The sequence below is a fragment of the Saccopteryx bilineata genome, chromosome 1, assembly GCF_036850765.1.
Source record: "Saccopteryx bilineata isolate mSacBil1 chromosome 1, mSacBil1_pri_phased_curated, whole genome shotgun sequence".
In the NCBI taxonomy this organism is placed as follows: Eukaryota; Metazoa; Chordata; class Mammalia; order Chiroptera; family Emballonuridae; genus Saccopteryx; species Saccopteryx bilineata.
In genome coordinates this window covers 118,033,951-118,051,864 of record NC_089490.1, presented here as the reverse complement: position 1 = coordinate 118,051,864, position 17,914 = coordinate 118,033,951, and the positions used below count along the sequence as shown (strand labels likewise).

Here is a 17,914-nt window from a genome sequence, read left to right as displayed (position 1 = left end):
TGGTATAAATATAATAACCTTAATAAGTTTCTTATAAATTATTTTTTAAAGAGAGCTATTGATTTGTTATTATACATACGTTTCAGTAAAGTGTTCATGCTGTTGCTTTAGTCCAAATTGTTAATAGGCAAATAGATACATATTTCATTGTTTTAATAAATATACCCAAGTGAACATATATATTCATTAAGCTATGTAATTAGTAATTGACAACAATTCATAAAGATGGGAATATTGTTCTTAAAATAATCAGTTTGCAAATTAAAACTAATATTAAGAAAGCCTTACCTTTCAAGATAACATTCCTGAAGTTTTTCTATTTTTCTGCAGATGAAGTTGAATAACAGATTTATCTTTCTGAAATATTTTGTGACTTTCCAAAGAGTGATCACTAAAGGAAAAAAAAAAAAAAAAGAATGATCATTTCCTCCCATTACACCCCCAAGTGCTTGTTTTTTTTGTCTCTGACTTGATTTCTTTGTATTTTTGGACCTTAGCCTGGTAAAAGTTTTATACATATCTTTATTTTTATATGTGTTTCATATTATTTTTAAATGACAAGATATTACAATTATCCTTAAATGCATTAAGTTATAAAATGATTATAGAGTGAACATAATAAATTATAATAAAAAACATTTTACACAATCAAGTTGGTTTTGCCTAGCTATCTCAAAGCTGAGGACAGCATGCTTCCACACTAATAATGCCACACATGCATGTGGTGACCACTCTATCAGAGAAGCAGAGTGGTGAAGTGGAAATGTGATGGGCTTAAGAGGCAGATTTACTAGCTCCATAATCTTATGCAGGTCAGTTAAACAATCTGAAGCTCAATATTTTTCTTTTAAGAGTTGAACTATTAATGTCGATCATTAGACATTGACAAGCAGATCAAACAGAAAAAAAATATCCCTTCATATTTCAGAAATTTCTAGTGGTATAATATAATTTCTTCTTCTTTCTTCTTTTCCTTCCTCTTTCCCTCCCTCTTTCCTTTCTTCTTTCCTTCCTTCCTTCCTCCCTCCCTCCCTTCCTCCCTTCCTTTTTCTTTCTTATTTTTATTCTTTTTTTCTGTCAATGCTTACTTGCTTTTCTCTCTGTAAATTTTGCTGGCAGATTAAATGATAAGAGCAATGAATTACTGATTTAAAATGTAAATCTGACCTATTCTTTTTTTTGTGTGTGGCAGAGACAGAGAGAGACAGAGAGAGGGACATATAGAAACAGACAGACAAGAAGAGAGATAGAGATGAGACACATCAATTCTTCACTGCGTTCCTTAGTTGTTCATTGATTGATTTCTCATATGTGCCTTGACCATTGCCGGGGTCCAGCCCCGGCGGTGATCCAGGGGTCCCACAGGAGGAGACGGCGTCGGCGAAAGCGTAGTGAGAGAGCCGAATTCTTTTCTTTCTCTTTATTCTCCGGTTAGCATTTACTGCCAGGCATCTCTACCAAATGCTAGTATAGCTCCCTTTTTATACACGCACACCGAGTTACAATCACATGGTGTTAATTATTACTTTTGTTTCACTATGTTTCCATGTTTCCGGATAACAGTTAATTTACATCTAGAGTCACAATCAGGTAGCAAATCATTCAAAATACAAGATAACTTGAATAGTGATAACAACATCAATAAAAGCTTTTAGAGTATTAGTTCTAAAAGTTAACTAACTTTTTAAGGGGCAGAGAGAGATTAGCAGACGACAACAATGGACCACCACTTGCTCAGGTAGATGGCCTTGGGTTTATGCAGTGTCCTACCTTTTCTCACAAGATTCTAAAAGGCTTGCCTCTAAAGAAATTAACATAACATCAAGAATAGCTTTCATCCAAAGATATGCAGAGTGTACTTGCAAGATAGCCCAGCATCAACACAAGACATTCCATGGATTTCCCTACATGTTTAAATCTCATGAAAACATCTCATTGAGAAAGCCTAGCAATTGCCTTTAGTCAAAAGACAATTCTCTTAGTAAAACCTTCTTATCTTGCTGACTACGCTCTCATCCTAGGCCACACAATGGGCCATTCTACTATACCTTACCTAAGATACTATTGTCTAATCAAATATTACTTATTTATTATATTTAAACACTAGTTAAGTTCTGACTCTATTCTTCTCAGAATATACCACTATTTGCAGGTCAAAGAAGAAAGGAATGTTTCTCTACTTATCACATGAAAAGGCTAGGGAGGAAAAAATGTTAAGTGAAGGCCGAAGGGTGCTCTGTGCACAGCCACTGCCTCCTAACCATTCACAAGTCAATCTATTCTTTTTAACATGATTAAGAAGGAATTCTCCTACAAACTTAACCCTTTACGAGGGATATCATAGCCAGCCTCTTATGTCTATGAGCCCAGTTCAAGGGGCTTACAGGCTTTTCTGTGGAACTTACACCCTCTGTCTCATTTCCAAAGAAAGCACTACGAATCTACAGGGAAAGCACGGTACTATTATCCCTGTGCCACAAATAATAGCACACACCCAGAAAAGGGGGGATATAAGGCCAGATTAATTCAAAAAGTCAAAGGGGGGAGTATCGTTGTGCCTATCCTTTGTGGTGACTTTGCACCCCACATCCATTGGTCTTCACTACAGTGACTTTGTCACTCCGCAGCCATTGGTCTTCTCTGCTGTGACTTTGTCAATCAGCAGTTTTTGATCTTCTTCTGCTGTGACCTTGTCAGCCAGCAGTTGTGGGTCTTCTTCTGCTGTGACCTTGTCAGCCAGCAGTTGTGGATCGGCTCCCGACAGACCATGGGGCTACAGTAGACTGAATAACCCCTTGCTCAAAATGGCGATCTCTGGCTCTCGAACCTGGGTCCTTTTGTCCCAGACCAACACTCTATCCGCTGTGCCACCGCCTGGTCAGGTTGATTCCTATTCTTTTAAATGAAGGGCTTTTTCTATATGATTGCTTCTACAGCTTTGAATTTTGATATCTCTAGTGACTCTGAATTATTAAAAAGGACAAACTGTGTTAATGTACTTTGTTTAAGGATCTTGGTTAAATACATGAAGAATATCAGGAGAAAAAAACCCTTACATTAAAATTTTGGGTTTTTAAGGTGATATATACTGCTCATAAAAATTAGGGGATATTTTAAAATGAATATGAAGCTATAAAATATTCCCTAATTTTTGTGAGCAGTATATTTATTTATTTGGAGACTTCACTAAATATTTGGGACCACCTATTCCCAACAATGTCAGAAAAATAAAACATTACTACATTGATAGCTATTAAATTCTTTGTAAAGGTTTTTATTTTGACAATTACTTTATATTTTAAAGCAAACCCAATATGGATCCATTCGCACAAATGGTTAAAGTAATTATACACAACAGTTTCCATGCCTCATTCCCATTCCTCTTATTTGTCGAAACTAGATTTCTGTCCTAGTGCTATCCATCATACTCCTACGCTGTGCCTTGAGTTATTTCTACTGCTAGTCTAGGCATAAGGCAAAGGCCATGTATTCCCTGAGTTCCTGGAATCATGGACTCTTGCCTTCCTTCTCACTGAAGTTCTCCTTCAACGTTTATTTTCATATTCTATCACATATACTCAACCTCCTCTCCTTTTAGCTCTCACAACCATTACTCTGCTTTCCTTCCACAAAATTCATTCTTTTTGTTGTTGTTGTTATTTATATTCTGAGAACCAATTAATAGTAGTGACCCACCTTACTCTCAAAGCTTTTTTCCTCAGTTTGTTGAAGTTTGGGCCCTGGACCCAAACCCAGTGAATTCAACTTCAGATATGGCTACTGTTTTCTTAAACTGACTTTATTTCACTAACAGATAAAACAGATGTATAATAAATATGAATTTCAGACAACAATGAATACAATTTTTAGTACAATAATGTCTCATAATAGTTGATATGCACTTATATTAAAAATTATTTTTTTGAAATTAAAATTAGCTGAACATCCTGTATTTTTATTTCCTAAATCTTCTAATTCTATCCTTTCCTAAGGGTAAAGTAAATCTTTCCTTATCTTTGCCTGTGTGTATGTGTGTGTGCGTGTGTGTGTGTGTAGAAATTGGGTAATTATCAGATATTGGGTAATTATTAGATTTTAGAAAGATTTTTTTCTCCTCCTATAATTTTTCTCTTTTTAGAACAGTTACATTATAGGAGCATATTCTCATGAAAAACATTTGCATTGTACTAAAATGGACAAAACAAAACAGATAATAAAAAATGGTTTCTTTCTCTTTTTCACGAATAACAATTAACAAAAGTTTATGGCACTTTTTTTGTAGGCTGAAATAAATGGTCAAACACACACATCTATTTATATTAAAAATGAGATTATTTTATTTTGATTGTATATATTTCTGCGTGCACTCTGGTTCTCTTTTATGCCTTTGAGTAAAGGGTTAGTGTTCTCCCAAAATATTTAATAGATTTTGTTCTGTTATTAAACAAAGAACTTCTCATGATATTCGTTCGGTTTTCATGTTGATTTTGCTTGCGCAATTCTGTTGTAGTCCCTAAAGGTTTGGTGCAATTTGCCTAAAACTACATTTTTTCATTCCCCACTGCCCATTGTTTTATTTTACTTTTATACTTCTCCTTGAGCTAATTTTGAAAATTTATCATTCCTAGAAAATCATCTTTTTTGTTTTTTTTTGTTTGTTTGTTTGTTTGTTTTTCTCTCTCTCTCTTTTTTTTTCATTTTTCTGAAGCTGGAAACAGGGAGAGACAGTCAGACAGACTCCCGCATGCGCCCGACCGGGATCCACCCGGCACGCCCACCAGGGGCGACGCTCTGCCCACCAGGGGGCGATGCTCTGCCCATCCTGGGCGTCGCCATGTTGTGACCAGAGCCACTCTAGCGCCTGGGGCAGAGGCCACGGAGCCATCCCCAGCGCCCGGGCCATCTTTGCTCCAATGGAGCCTTGGCTGCGGGAGGGGAAGAGAGAGACAGAGAGGAAAGCATGGCGGAGGGGTGGAGAAGCAAATGGGTGCTTCTCCTGTGTGCCCTGGCCGGGAATCGAACCCGGGTCCTCCGCACGCTAGGCCAACACTCTACCGCTGAGCCAACTGGCCAGGGCGAAAATCATCTTTTTAAAATAAAGTTGTCAATAGTGTCCCAAGCCCCTTCTATTGTAATCTTTTGACATTTATCTGGGAACTCTACTATTCCCTTGCTATCACTTTGTCCTTCTCATGCTATGGCTCTTTTTTTTTTAATCGAGAAAATTTTCACTAATATTTTTTCTTGTCATTTCATGAGAATTTTGGTGGGCTAGTGGGTAGATTCACATTTTTATTCTAACATATTGATCCAGTTCTAAAGATACATAATTATCATTTTAATTAGGGAAACATCATGTATAATTTTTCATGAAGAGTGATCTCAAAAACTGAAAAGAAAGCACTGTTCTTGTCCACCTTTCCCATTTGCAAATAAGGACTCTAGGTTCAACAAAGCAAGACTAGAGATTAGAACATAAATTGTGGAGTAAATACAGCACACTTAAAATTTTATTTATAGATTCAAACATCCATGCTATAATGTGATACATGTTTCTTTTTAGACAAGGAGGGGTGAGGTGTTCTGCAAATTGTGGGCTAAAAATAAAAGATCTCATGGAAAATAGAGTTGGGGAGACCACCAAAATCATTACAGGTCTCTATACACACACTCACATGCACACACAGAGATATTAATAAAAATCCTATCATGGTTTTAAAAAGACACATCTAATTTCAAAAATGTAAAGAAATATAATAAATATAAGAGGTTTTTTTTAACTGTCTTTAGCTTGATGGAAGAGGACATAAGAAAGTTTTGATGCTGCAAAATGTAGAGATAACAGAAAAATACACAAGTATTATGGATAATTCTTCAGCAAGCTTTTTCAAGATGGAATTTGAGGCTAAGTTAAGAATAAAATAGGTGACTAGTCACAGGTCACTTTATGCTATACTGTTATACTGTCACCTTCAGCAGCTTATTGTGTCTTGCATTTAGCTACTGTTACTTGGTGGAACAAAATATTAATATTCCAGAAAAATTTACATGTATTAAGGTGACTTTTATGAATCAGTTAATTCATGTTATAGAAATATGGTATATTGCAGAAGGAACTGTATTTGCTACATCATTTCTCTAGGAATTATGTTTAAAATTCTAAGTAGCCTGACCTGTGGTGGCGCAGTGGATAAAGCATCGACCTGGAAATGCTGAGGTCGCTGGTTCGAAACCCTGGGCTTGCCTAGTCAAGGCACATATGGGAGTTGATGCTTCCAGCTCCTCCCCCCTTCTCTCTCTCTCTGTCTCTCTCCCTCCTCTCTAAAAATGAATAAATAAAATAAAATAAAATATTAAAAAAAATAAAATTCTAAGTAGTCGTTATCATGTATGTTAGCAATAACAAAAACTATTACTGTGCTAGAATTATCAATTAATTTAAGTCTCTGATGTTATTCAAAGGACTACAGAGCCTCCAATAACATCACACTTTCTAAGAGCTATAAGCTACTATTTGCCACTTTGTCATCACTCTATTTAACGTGACCACCATTTTGATCAATTTGTTTTTGATGAACTATGGCTACCCTCTCCAATATAGTAACCACTAGACATATGTAGCTACTGAGAACTTAAAATGTGGCTAGCTTAGTGGATAGAGCTTTGGCCTCACATACAGATGTCACAGGTTCGATACCTGGTTAGGACACACATGAGAAGTGATGATCTGCTTCTCCCCCCTCACTTTCCTCCTTCTTTCTCTTCCCCTCCCACAGCCAGTGGCTCTACTGGTACAAATATCAGCCTTGGACGCTAAAGATAGTTCAGTTGATTTGAGCATCAGCCCCAGACAGGGACTGCTGGGTCCATCCCAGTTGGGGTGTATGTGGGAATCTGCTTCACTATCTCCCCTCCTCTCATTTAACCCCCCCCCAAAAGAAAAAGAAATTTGGCTAGTTTGAATTAAATTGTGTTGTTATCATAAAATACACACTGAATTTTGAAGACTGAGAACATAAAAGTAATAAAACCAGCTCAATATTTGTGTTTGAGGACTCTTGGTATCAGAAAATACATGAAGTTAGGCTACCATACAAAGAGAAAGGGTAATAAAAACTATTGCTTCTAGGATGAATAATAGTAGAGAATAAGGTTTGAGCACTGAAACAACAGGTCATGATATGTATCATGCTTATAATGTTAACATTGGAATTATCTATTTCAGATTTTACACATCAGGTGTTTTTACAATCTGATTACATTTCAAATATGAGTGCTTAGTAGTTTTAAGTATAAATATAATAATATATTTATATTTTAAGTAAAAATAATAATCATGTAATAAATTTTAACTGTTAAAGGAACTGAATATGATGCAGTCAAAAAGTTGTGTTTTTCCTCATTAAAATAGTAAATCAAAGTTCTGCACATCCATTTATTTATTCTCTCAACAAATAAATGTGCTAGTTACTATTTTAGTAACTGTTATGAGTATATCTGTCATTTAAGATGAATACCAAAAGGTTGAATCTTTGCACATAATCACTCCTATTTCCTATTCATAAATAACTCGTTATTTTAAAGTATTGCATAGCAGCATGTTTACGTAAAGAGAGAGTAATGAACTTAATACCAAAAAATAAAACAAAACAAAAAAACCATGATATGCAAATACTTCAAATTTGTCCTATTGGCAAAAAAAAAAAAAAAAAAAAGAGGACGTTCTAAATAATGTCCAACCTAAATATATTGATCCCATCAGCTTAAGAATCCTTGTAAACACACATTTATGAGCATAACTCTTTCACTAGAATAAATATGTATCTCTATTTAGTAGGATAACTAGATTTAAATGCTCTTTATTCTTTTTTTTTTTTTTTCTGTATTTTTCTGAAGCCGGAAACAGGGAGAGACAGTCAGACAGACTCCCGCATGTGCCCGACTGGGATCCACCCGGCACGCCCACCAGGGGGCAACGCTCTGCCCACCAGGGGGCGATGCTCTGCCCCTCCTGGGCGTAGCTCTGTTGTGACCAGAGCCACTCTAGCGCCTGGGGCAGAGGCGGAGGAGCCATCCCCAGCGCCCGGGCCATCTTTGCTCCAGTGGAGCCTCATCTGAGGGAGGGGAAGAGAGAGACAGAGAGGTAGGAGAGGGGGAGGGGTGGAGAAGCAGATGGGCGCTTCTCCTATGTGCCCTGGCCGGGAATGGAACCCGGGACTTCTGCACGCCAGGCCGACGCTCTACCACTGAGCCAACCGGCCAGGGGCAATGCTCTTTATTCTTATGTGTAATAAGTAGTCACACAGAGGTATTGTGAAGTATTAGTCATACATAGAAAAAATTATTTCAATTTGATTTTATAAATGTTGAGAGTCAAGATTACTGACAGCTCTTAAAGAGATTTTAAAAAGAAAACTCAGTAATTAAGCCACTTTTAATACTTAGATTGACTAAGAAATTAAGATGAATATGCCAAACGTTAAAATATTAATAAAATGATAGTACTCCACAGAGCATTTTCAAAATACTAACATGTCCATGCATGTGTGCAAACATACATACATTCCTTTGCCGTTTGCCACTTAAAAATTTCTATAATTCATCTACCATATTTTTAATTCTAATAAGCTGTGTAGCTAATAAAAAGACCATGAATTTATGTGCAGAGTTATTTGTTGCTTACTCAGTAAAGATTAAGTGCTCTTCAAGTTTATTGGTTTTTTTTCTCTCAGGAGAACTATAAATAGGGAAAGTTAAACTTCATTACTTGGATAGACAAGCATAGGTTAAATTCAGAAAATAGAAGTTTTACAGCCATAGGGCTTAATAGAGTCATGGTTCTGAAGAGAGGCCCTCCACGGGGCATAAATGAATACCAGCAGTCACTACTCAAGAGAGAATTGGATGTAAATCTAAGCATTTTCATTCAAATGACCAATTTTTCTTCAGAATTCCCTTCAGCCTGTAGAAAGACAACTATTTCTCATGTACCTTCACTTAAATATGGTTGCCTTCCTTACATATATAATACACATCCTTCCTTTGATTCAAAAATAAAATGAAATTGAACACACGGCAAGGGAAGTTGTATTTAAATTTAGGATAATTATTTTATGTCAATTTTCAAGTTTATGATACCCTCTCTATTAAGCTGTGCATTCACAAAAAAACAATGAAGTTATAGCACAACAATCTATATATATGAGAACTAAGACAAAGTGTAAATATGAAAAGAGTGGAACAGTGAAGCTGGAACTTTGTATCTTTCACAAAAATATATATGTACTAAGCTCCAAGGATTTTGGGGGGAGGGCATGATATATAAAATTTGTAATACAGTCACCAATCCCAGAGATAAAAAAATAAGTAATATTTTATTTCAAGTTTTGATTACTTTTCCACAAACCTCCAGAGAAACATTCTGTAAAATTTACTAATACAAAACATTCAGGAACTAAGATTAAAATGACACATTTAAGCATTAATAAGGTGATACTGGCTGATTTGAAATACTATATAATTCAAATATTGTCTACCAAATTCCTTAATTTAAGATATATGAAATATTAGGTTATTTAAACATCAATACATCTAAAATTAAAGAAGTTGGTGGCAGTGATTTAATAATTCTTAGCTTTTAGAAGTAAATGGCACTTTTGAGTAACAAAAATACCTTGAAAACTGCATATTAGCTACTATAGTTTTAGGTATAATAAAACTATATTTTATACCTGAATTTAGTACCAATTTGCCTTGTCTTCTTGAAAAAATTGTGCAACAACTTTATGATTCTTTTTATCAAGTTTGTGGTTAATGATGTTTGCACAATCATAAAGCCTTTCTGAAAGCTTGGGGCTAAAATGTGCCATAACTCTCACATGTAATCTTTATTTAGCACAAGCCCTTTCTTTGAGGGAATTGCTGTCAAAAGAAGGTATATGCAGAATATTCACATATGAGAACACTTACTCTAGTAGAGCTATCTGTTAAAATCAAATGCAAGTGTGTTTGAATGATTATTAATTATTTACTAATTAATGATAGGGACCAAACTTAATTTTAAAATGTTTGGAAAAATACTTTGAAGATCTGAAAACTAAACTGAAGTAACTCAGGCTACTCTTAATGAATGATTTATTAACAAAACACATTTTCATTATCACAAATGAGATCTCTTAAAGTTAGAGCATGTTCTTTTTGTAGCACTCGCCGGGTAAAACAGACACTGGAGACGTTTGGAGAGTTTAAGACAAATCTTTATGGCCAAAAGATATAGAGAACAAAACAAAGGAAAATAAAACCTGCGCAGGGGTGGACTCTAGTGGTAGTAACAAGAGCCACACCGAGCGCCTACAGTCTAGGGGTTTTTATAGCGTAGCAAGCAAGCAGTTCATACAGAAGCGGATTTGGCGTTTAGCAATTGGCTCTTCCAAATTAAATTTTTAGTCATGTGCCTTAGTAGCCAGTTATGCAGTTGAAAGCCCCCAGCTGGAAATGTCCCTATCTAACCCCTAGGATGTGGTCACATTAACTATCTTAGGAGTTTTTACGACTTCCTTATCTCTAGGACTCATCAGCTCCTAGTCATCCTGGGAGTCTAACGACTTCCCTATCTCTAGGACTCATCTGTCTTATTCATCCTGGGAGTCTGGTCTCATCTAGGGAGTCTGGTCTCATTTATTCCGAGAATGTGCTGTACTTACTGGACCAGTTCCTTTTAAGTTATTTTCTCAAGCCTATTAATGTATTTTATAGTTTTTATTCGAATGTCACATTTCCTCCTCTTCTTTGTCCTAGTTAAATCCTTAACTATAATGAAAATTCTTCGTTGGCACTGAGGCGTTGGTACGGCTGAGATATAAAAGCAAATAACTTGTTAAGGATTACGGGTCCAATAATGAGGGCCAACAACAGTATTAACAATGGTCCTGCTAGTGTAGTTATCAATGTAGTTAGCCAAGGTGACAGTTTGAATATAGAGGTGAACCAATCTAAATTGTCATTATTTTGCTGAATATGCTCTGCTAATTGCTTTATTTTATTTATTTTATTCTGGATTTCATTGCTGTTGTCAGTTAAATTAAAACAACACATCCCTTTTACCTTTTTACAACCCTGGTGGTGAAATAATAATAGATAATCAATAGCTGCCCGATTATCTAAAATAGCTTGACGTAATTGCTGCTGTTCATTATTTAAAAGAGTCAATGCTTGAGACGTTTCGTTGATGCTTTTAGCTAAGTTACAAGCTAAATGCTGGATTTGTCTATGATTGTAAGCACCCCATACTAGATTCCCTACAACACTTAAAATTATGGCATATCCTTCAGCTTCTGACAATAATCGTACTTCATCATGACATTCAGGTCCTACAGGGAGGGAGGCAGCACGCCTGCTGCGAAGAGTAGTATTGTGCTCAAGAAGTAACAAATCATTCTTGTTAGGTAAGAAAGTAGCAATCCTAGATAAACAACAAGTGGTGTCAGTAAGATTAGGGGGAATATAATTATATGTCATAGAGTTACAGGTAAAGAACCATCCAGTAGGCAGGGTAACATAGCCATAAATGGAAGGGTATTTGATAGTATTATTACAGGGTAAATAACCAGGGATTGTCTTACAATTTTTACTACAATTAATAAAAAGAACACAAGTATCATTGGGTACAATAATGCTATGGGGAGTATGACTATCCTGTTCAAGACAAAATGATGAGACATTTAGGGTGCGTGCTAAAGCCACCCATAAATTCTCTGGATGATTCAGGGTTTCCTGGAAAGCAGGTACTGGTTTAATAATCAACATACAAAAGAAAACTATTGCTACGATTCGGGTAAGAACCGCACTTTTAAGGGATTGTGGGGATCCGCTTCGACTCTCCATTTTGCTTCCTTTAAGCTCGGTTCTTGAGCTAACTTTACATGTGATAGAGGAATCCAGTAAGGTTTTTCAGCTATTCTCACAGCCGTGGGCGTGCTGAACAGTACCTGGAACGGTCCTTGCCACCGAGCGTCAAGGTTCCCGCGACGGTGGTTAAGAATCCATACCCATTGTCCTGGCTCCGGTGGAGTTGGCAGTGGAAGTCCTTTGAGTTGGTCCTTCTGCTGGTCTCTAAGCGCCCGTACTTCTGCACGTATCAGTTGTAATGCCTGTAAGGACTTTAGAAAACTTTGATTAGAACCCTCAATTTCTTCCCTTGTTATTTGTGGAACCAAAGGAGTTGGTTGCCCATACATTAACTCATAAGGAGTCCATTTTCCTGTATAAGGTGTGTTTCGAACCCTATATAATGCAAAAGGGAGTAGCTCTACCCAGTTTTCGCCAGTCTCCTCTCTTAACTTAATTATAGTCTCTTTAAGGGTCCTATTCATCCTCTCGACTTGCCCTGAACTTTGAGGCCGATAAATGCAGTGTAATTTACAATTGATTCCTAATCTTTTTGCCAATTCCTGTGATACTTTGGACACAAAAGCAGGTCCATTATCTGACCCTACAGCAATGGGAATGCCATATCGTGGAATGATTTCTCTTAAAAGTATTTTACAAACTGTTGAAGCAGTCTCTCCTTTTGTAGGAAAAGCCTCAGTCCATTCAGTAAAGGTGTCTATTAGAACAAGCAAATATTTGTAGCCTAATTTCCCTGGAGTCATTTTGGTAAAGTCTACTTCCCACAGCTCTCCAGGAGCTTTTCCTCGGTGCCTGATGAGAGGAGGTAATTTCTTATTGACAGCATTTACTTTGGCACAGGCCTGACACCTAGACACAACAGAGTGTATGATATCTCTGATTTCTGCTTCCTCATAATATTTTCTTACTAGATGTTCTAGTTTTTGTTGTCCTAAGTGGGAACTGCTATGTATTTCTTGAATTATTTGTCTTAACACTCCTTGTGGTAGGTATATTCTGTTGTCTGGTAATTCTATCCATCCCTGTTTACTTTTCTTACCCCCTAGTTGCTCACCTTTCTCTTCTTCTTTTGGCTCATACCTTGGTTCTATTTGCAAAGTAGGGGGTGGGATGAGTAGCAGTTGGTTAACGTGTTCCTCCTCTTCTGCTGCATTCCGTGCCGCTCGATCAGCAAAGTGGTTTCCTTTTACTATAGGGGAATCCCCCTTTTGATGTCCTTTGCAATGTATTATTGCCACCTTTTTAGGCAACCAAATGGCTTCTAATAAAGCCATAATTTCATTTTTATTTTTAATTTTTTTTCCTGCAGTAGTCAACAACCCACGCTCCCGGTAGATGGCGCCATGTACATGGGCAGTGGCAAAGGCATATCTACTGTCTGTATAGATGTTGGCACTTTTCCCTTCAGCAATTCTAAGGGCCTGTGTGAGTCCGATAAGCTCAGCCCGTTGTGCAGATGTGCCTTTAGGCAGTGCCTTTTTCCATAACACAGTATCTTGAGTGGTCACTGCGGTTCCAGCATACCTTTGCCCATTCCGAACATAGCTACTTCCATCTGTGAACAGGGTTAAATCTGCCTTCTCATAGGCCTGATCCCGTAGATCTGGTCTGGCTCCTGTAATGGTATCTAATACTTGTCTACAGTCATGGATCACCGATGAGTCTGGCAACGGGAGCAATGTAGCAGGATTCAAGGCCGTTGTTTTCAAAAATTGTATTGCGGGGGGGTTCAGCAACTGTGCCTGATACTGTGTTAGTCGGGCGTTCGAGATCCATCTATCCGGTGGAGCCCGCAGCACTTGTTCTAAATAGTGCTCTCCAATGACCTGAATGTCTTGACCCAGAGTCAGTTTACTGGCCTCCTTAACAAGGATGGAGGTAGCAGCAAGTGCTCTTAAACAATTGGGCCATCCTGATGACACGGGATCTAGTCTTCTGGACAGATAGGCTATTGGTCTCTTCCAAGGTCCCAGTTCTTGACAGAGGACCCCTAGAGCAATGCCCTTTTTCTCAGTCACAAATAGTTGAAAAGACTTAGACAAGTCTGGCAGGGTTAATGCCGGGGCTGCAACTAGGGCTTCCTTAAGTTTTTGAAAAGACTCTCGTGCCTCCTTTGTCCATACAAATTGTTCCTCTTTTCCCCGTGTTAACTCATGCAAAGGTTTGGCCAGTTCTGCAAATCCCAGTATCCAAAGTCTGCAATATCCCACAGCACCTAAAAATTCTCGTACTTGTCTTTTACTTACAGGCTCAGGAATCTGTAATATGGTCTGAATTCTTTGGCTAGACAAACTACGTTGTCCTCCCCTTAAGTCATACCCCAAGTAACTCACGGTTTGGGTGACAATTTGGGCCTTCTTAGCAGATACTCGATAGCCCATCCGTTGCAATTCTTGGAGTAGTTCTAACGTAGCTTCCTGGCAACTCTCCTGGTTTGGGGCTGCGATAAGGAGATCGTCCACATACTGCAGCAGTACAATTGAAGAGTGGCCGGCTCGAAACTCCTGTAAGTCTTTGCACAAAGCCTCATTAAATATGGTTGGGGAGTTCTTAAAACCCTGAGGGAGCCTGGTCCAAGTGTATTGGCCTGAAAGTCCATTCTCGGGATCATTCCACTCAAAGGCAAACATTTCCTGACTTTGCTTTGCTAATGGAATGCAAAAGAAGGCATCTTTCAAATCCAATACTGAATAGAAAACATGAGTCGGTGGCAATGAACTTAATAGGGTATAGGGGTTTGGCACAGTAGGATGTATGGTCTCTACCCGAGCATTCACTTCACGCAGGTCCTGCACTGGGCGATAGTCTTGAGTTCCAGGCTTTTGTACTGGTAGCAAAGGAGTGTTCCAGGCAGATTGGCATTCCCGGAGAATCCCGGCTTCTAATAAGCGCCTCAAGTGCTGCGCTATACCCTGTTTAGCCTGAGCAGGCACAGGATACTGTCTGATGCGTACTGGGCTAGCATCGCTCCGCAACAGCACTACTACAGGCGGCTGATGTATTGCCAATCCCGGAGGATTGTTCTCTGCCCAAACTCCAGGAACCTGCTGCTTTACTTCCTCGGGGATGCCCTTAAACCCGCTCTTACCTTCTGGGAGGGAGGCAATCAGGTATTCTTCTGATATTGGCACAGTCACTAATACCTTGCCTTCTGCATCCTTCTCCTGGTTGAAGGTTATTGTTGCTTGAAATTTTTGCAACAGATCTCGTCCCAACAGCGGGTAAGGGCAGTCTGGAATAATCAGGAAGGAATGAGTAATAGTCCCTCGCGCCAGGTCCGTAATCCATGCAGTGGCTCGAGGATATGTGACAGCTTTGCCAGTGACCCCTATTACCTTTGTGGATTCCTTTTGTAATGTCCCAAGTGGTCTCTTTAGGACGGAATAAGTGGCCCCCGTGTCAACTAGAAAGGTAGTTGGTTTCCCTTCAATTGACAGTGTGACCATAGGCTCCTGGGGGCCAACGGAAATGGAGCCTTGGCCCCGTCAATCTAATTGGAGCAAAACTTGTGAGCCTTGTTCCTGATTTACGGCCTGTAGCTTAGGGCAATCCTTCTTCCAATGACCTTTCTCTTTGCAATAAGCACACTGGTCTCTATCTAGTTGCTTCTGCGGGTAAGTTTCCTTCTTTCCCTTAAAGGGCTGCTGTTTCCCTTTTTTTCCTTTTGATTGCTGTGCCAAGAGTAGTTTTACAGCTGCTCTCCCTAACTCAGGGTCATCGCGATTGACAAAGACTCTCTGTGCTATTTCTAATAATTCACTCCTATTCTTTCCCTCAAATCCTTCTATTTTCTGGAGCTTCTTTCTAATGTCTGGGGCTGCCTGAGTGACAAAGGTTATGTTTATTAGCTTGCGATTTTCCTCTGCCTCAGGATCAATAGGGGTATAAACCCGGTAGGCCTCCATTAGCCGCTCTAAATATGCAGCAGGGGACTCATCCTTCCCCTGAGTTACCTCACCTACCTTACTAAAGTTGGTTGGTTTCTTAGCAGCTGCCCTTATTCCCCTTAATAGAGCCTGGCGATATTGGGTAAGCGATTCCCTATCCCTGTCATTGTTTGGATCCCAACTGGGGGGGCTCCTGGGGAGAGTCCTCTCTAGGTCCCTTTCAGTGCCCCCCTCTTCCCTAAATACTTTTTCAGCTTCTTGGCTGATGCGGGTTCTTTCTTCCGTTGTGAACAAAGTGTGCAAAAGCTGCTGACAATCATCCCAAGTTGGTTGATGGGTCCTGAAAACAGTCTCAAGCAAAGAAATTAACCCCTGAGGTTTCTCTGAAAATGGCGGGGTCTGATGTTTCCAATTATAAATGTCACTAGTAGAAAAAGGAATATAAATCATTCGGGACGGTGCATGTGATCCTTCATCTAGTGGGGGCAACACTTCCCTAAGAGGTAACATTGGGGCACCTCCGGCAAAGGAAGGTTGAGCATAAGGAGTAACCCCCCGGGTGTGGGGAGGACTCTGGACATTCTCGGGCACAGTTGAATCTGGCTCCCTGGGCTTCTGATAAGGAGGAGGATAATTTACAGGGTCTGCTATATCCTCAGTAACATCAGAAAGGACCGGATACGATTTGGGAGGCTCTTTTTCAGGTGCAGGTGGAGCGGAGGGAGGGCGAGGCTTAATGTCCGCAGCGCTCACACAAATAGCTCTCTTAACCTTTTGATTTGCTTTTATGCACCTCTTAATGTACCCAGGTTTGTCTGTAGCTATATCTATCCAAACATCTATATACACATATTGGTCTGGGTGAGGTACCTGATATATAATGGCTCTTACTGCAAAAATTATGGGCAGATCAAAGGTTCCTTCAGATGGCCATCCAACCTTAAGAGATGGCCACTCTACTTGGCTTAAGGTCCGGAGAGTTTCTCGATCGGGTGGAGGTCCCCCATAACCCTGAGCTCTCTTCTGAAAATCAGAGAAGTTACTTAAAATGCAATCAAGAGGGGATTTAAGAGTAGATTCTTGCTGTCCCATCTCGCGGTGCTTGTTCTTCTCAGCCAGGTATGCTTCTAGTCCTACAAAGACAACACACAGGATTCCCCACCCTATAAGCAGGGTAATCCAAATAGATGAGCGCTGATCACACTGTACTGGCAAACAAATTAACACTAAACACAACAATGCAGCAAATCCCAGGAGGGCAATACACAAAATTTCCCACACAGTCATTCAGGCTAAACAGACAACCAGACAGCAGCGCGGCGCGGCGCGAGTGAGCTCACTACTTTGAAACGATCGATCGATTTCAGACAGAAACAGAAACCTCGGCCGGCAGCGTCCTGCCCTTTGGCCCGAGTGTCTGGGCGGGTCACTGACAGCGTCCTGTCTGCCACCACAGACTGTAAGTGCTCCGGAGCCAGAATACAAAACCAAGAAATTCTACAACAAAATACTCACCAGCTTAAACAGCTGTTCCGCCTGTCCCCAGTCAAGATACCCGTAATGGGCAATCCCGGGCGCGCCCCCATAAAATGTAGCACTCGCCGGGTAAAACAGACACTGGAGACGTTTGGAGAGTTTAAGACAAATCTTTATGGCCAAAAGATATAGAGAACAAAACAAAGGAAAATAAAACCTGCGCAGGGGTGGACTCTAGTGGTAGTAACAAGAGCCACACCGAGCGCCTACAGTCTAGGGGTTTTTATAGCGTAGCAAGCAAGCAGTTCATACAGAAGCGGATTTGGCGTTTAGCAATTGGCTCTTCCAAATTAAATTTTTAGTCATGTGCCTTAGTAGCCAGTTATGCAGTTGAAAGCCCCCAGCTGGAAATGTCCCTATCTAACCCCTAGGATGTGGTCACATTAACTATCTTAGGAGTTTTTACGACTTCCTTATCTCTAGGACTCATCAGCTCCTAGTCATCCTGGGAGTCTAACGACTTCCCTATCTCTAGGACTCATCTGTCTTATTCATCCTGGGAGTCTGGTCTCATCTAGGGAGTCTGGTCTCATCTATTCCGAGAATGTGCTGTACTTACTGGACCAGTTCCTTTTAAGTTATTT

The 17,914-nt window shown here is 39.4% G+C and overlaps 1 protein-coding gene across 1 annotated transcript in view; it reads right to left on the bottom strand.

Moving 5' to 3' along the window:
* PIK3C2G (phosphatidylinositol-4-phosphate 3-kinase catalytic subunit type 2 gamma) overlaps positions 1 to 17,914 on the bottom strand; it is a 352,443-nt gene that overhangs the window by 306,871 nt on the left and 27,658 nt on the right. The window contains 1 exon segment of the mRNA XM_066252620.1: positions 289 to 391. Within this exon segment, the coding sequence (XP_066108717.1) occupies positions 289 to 391 (103 nt within the window).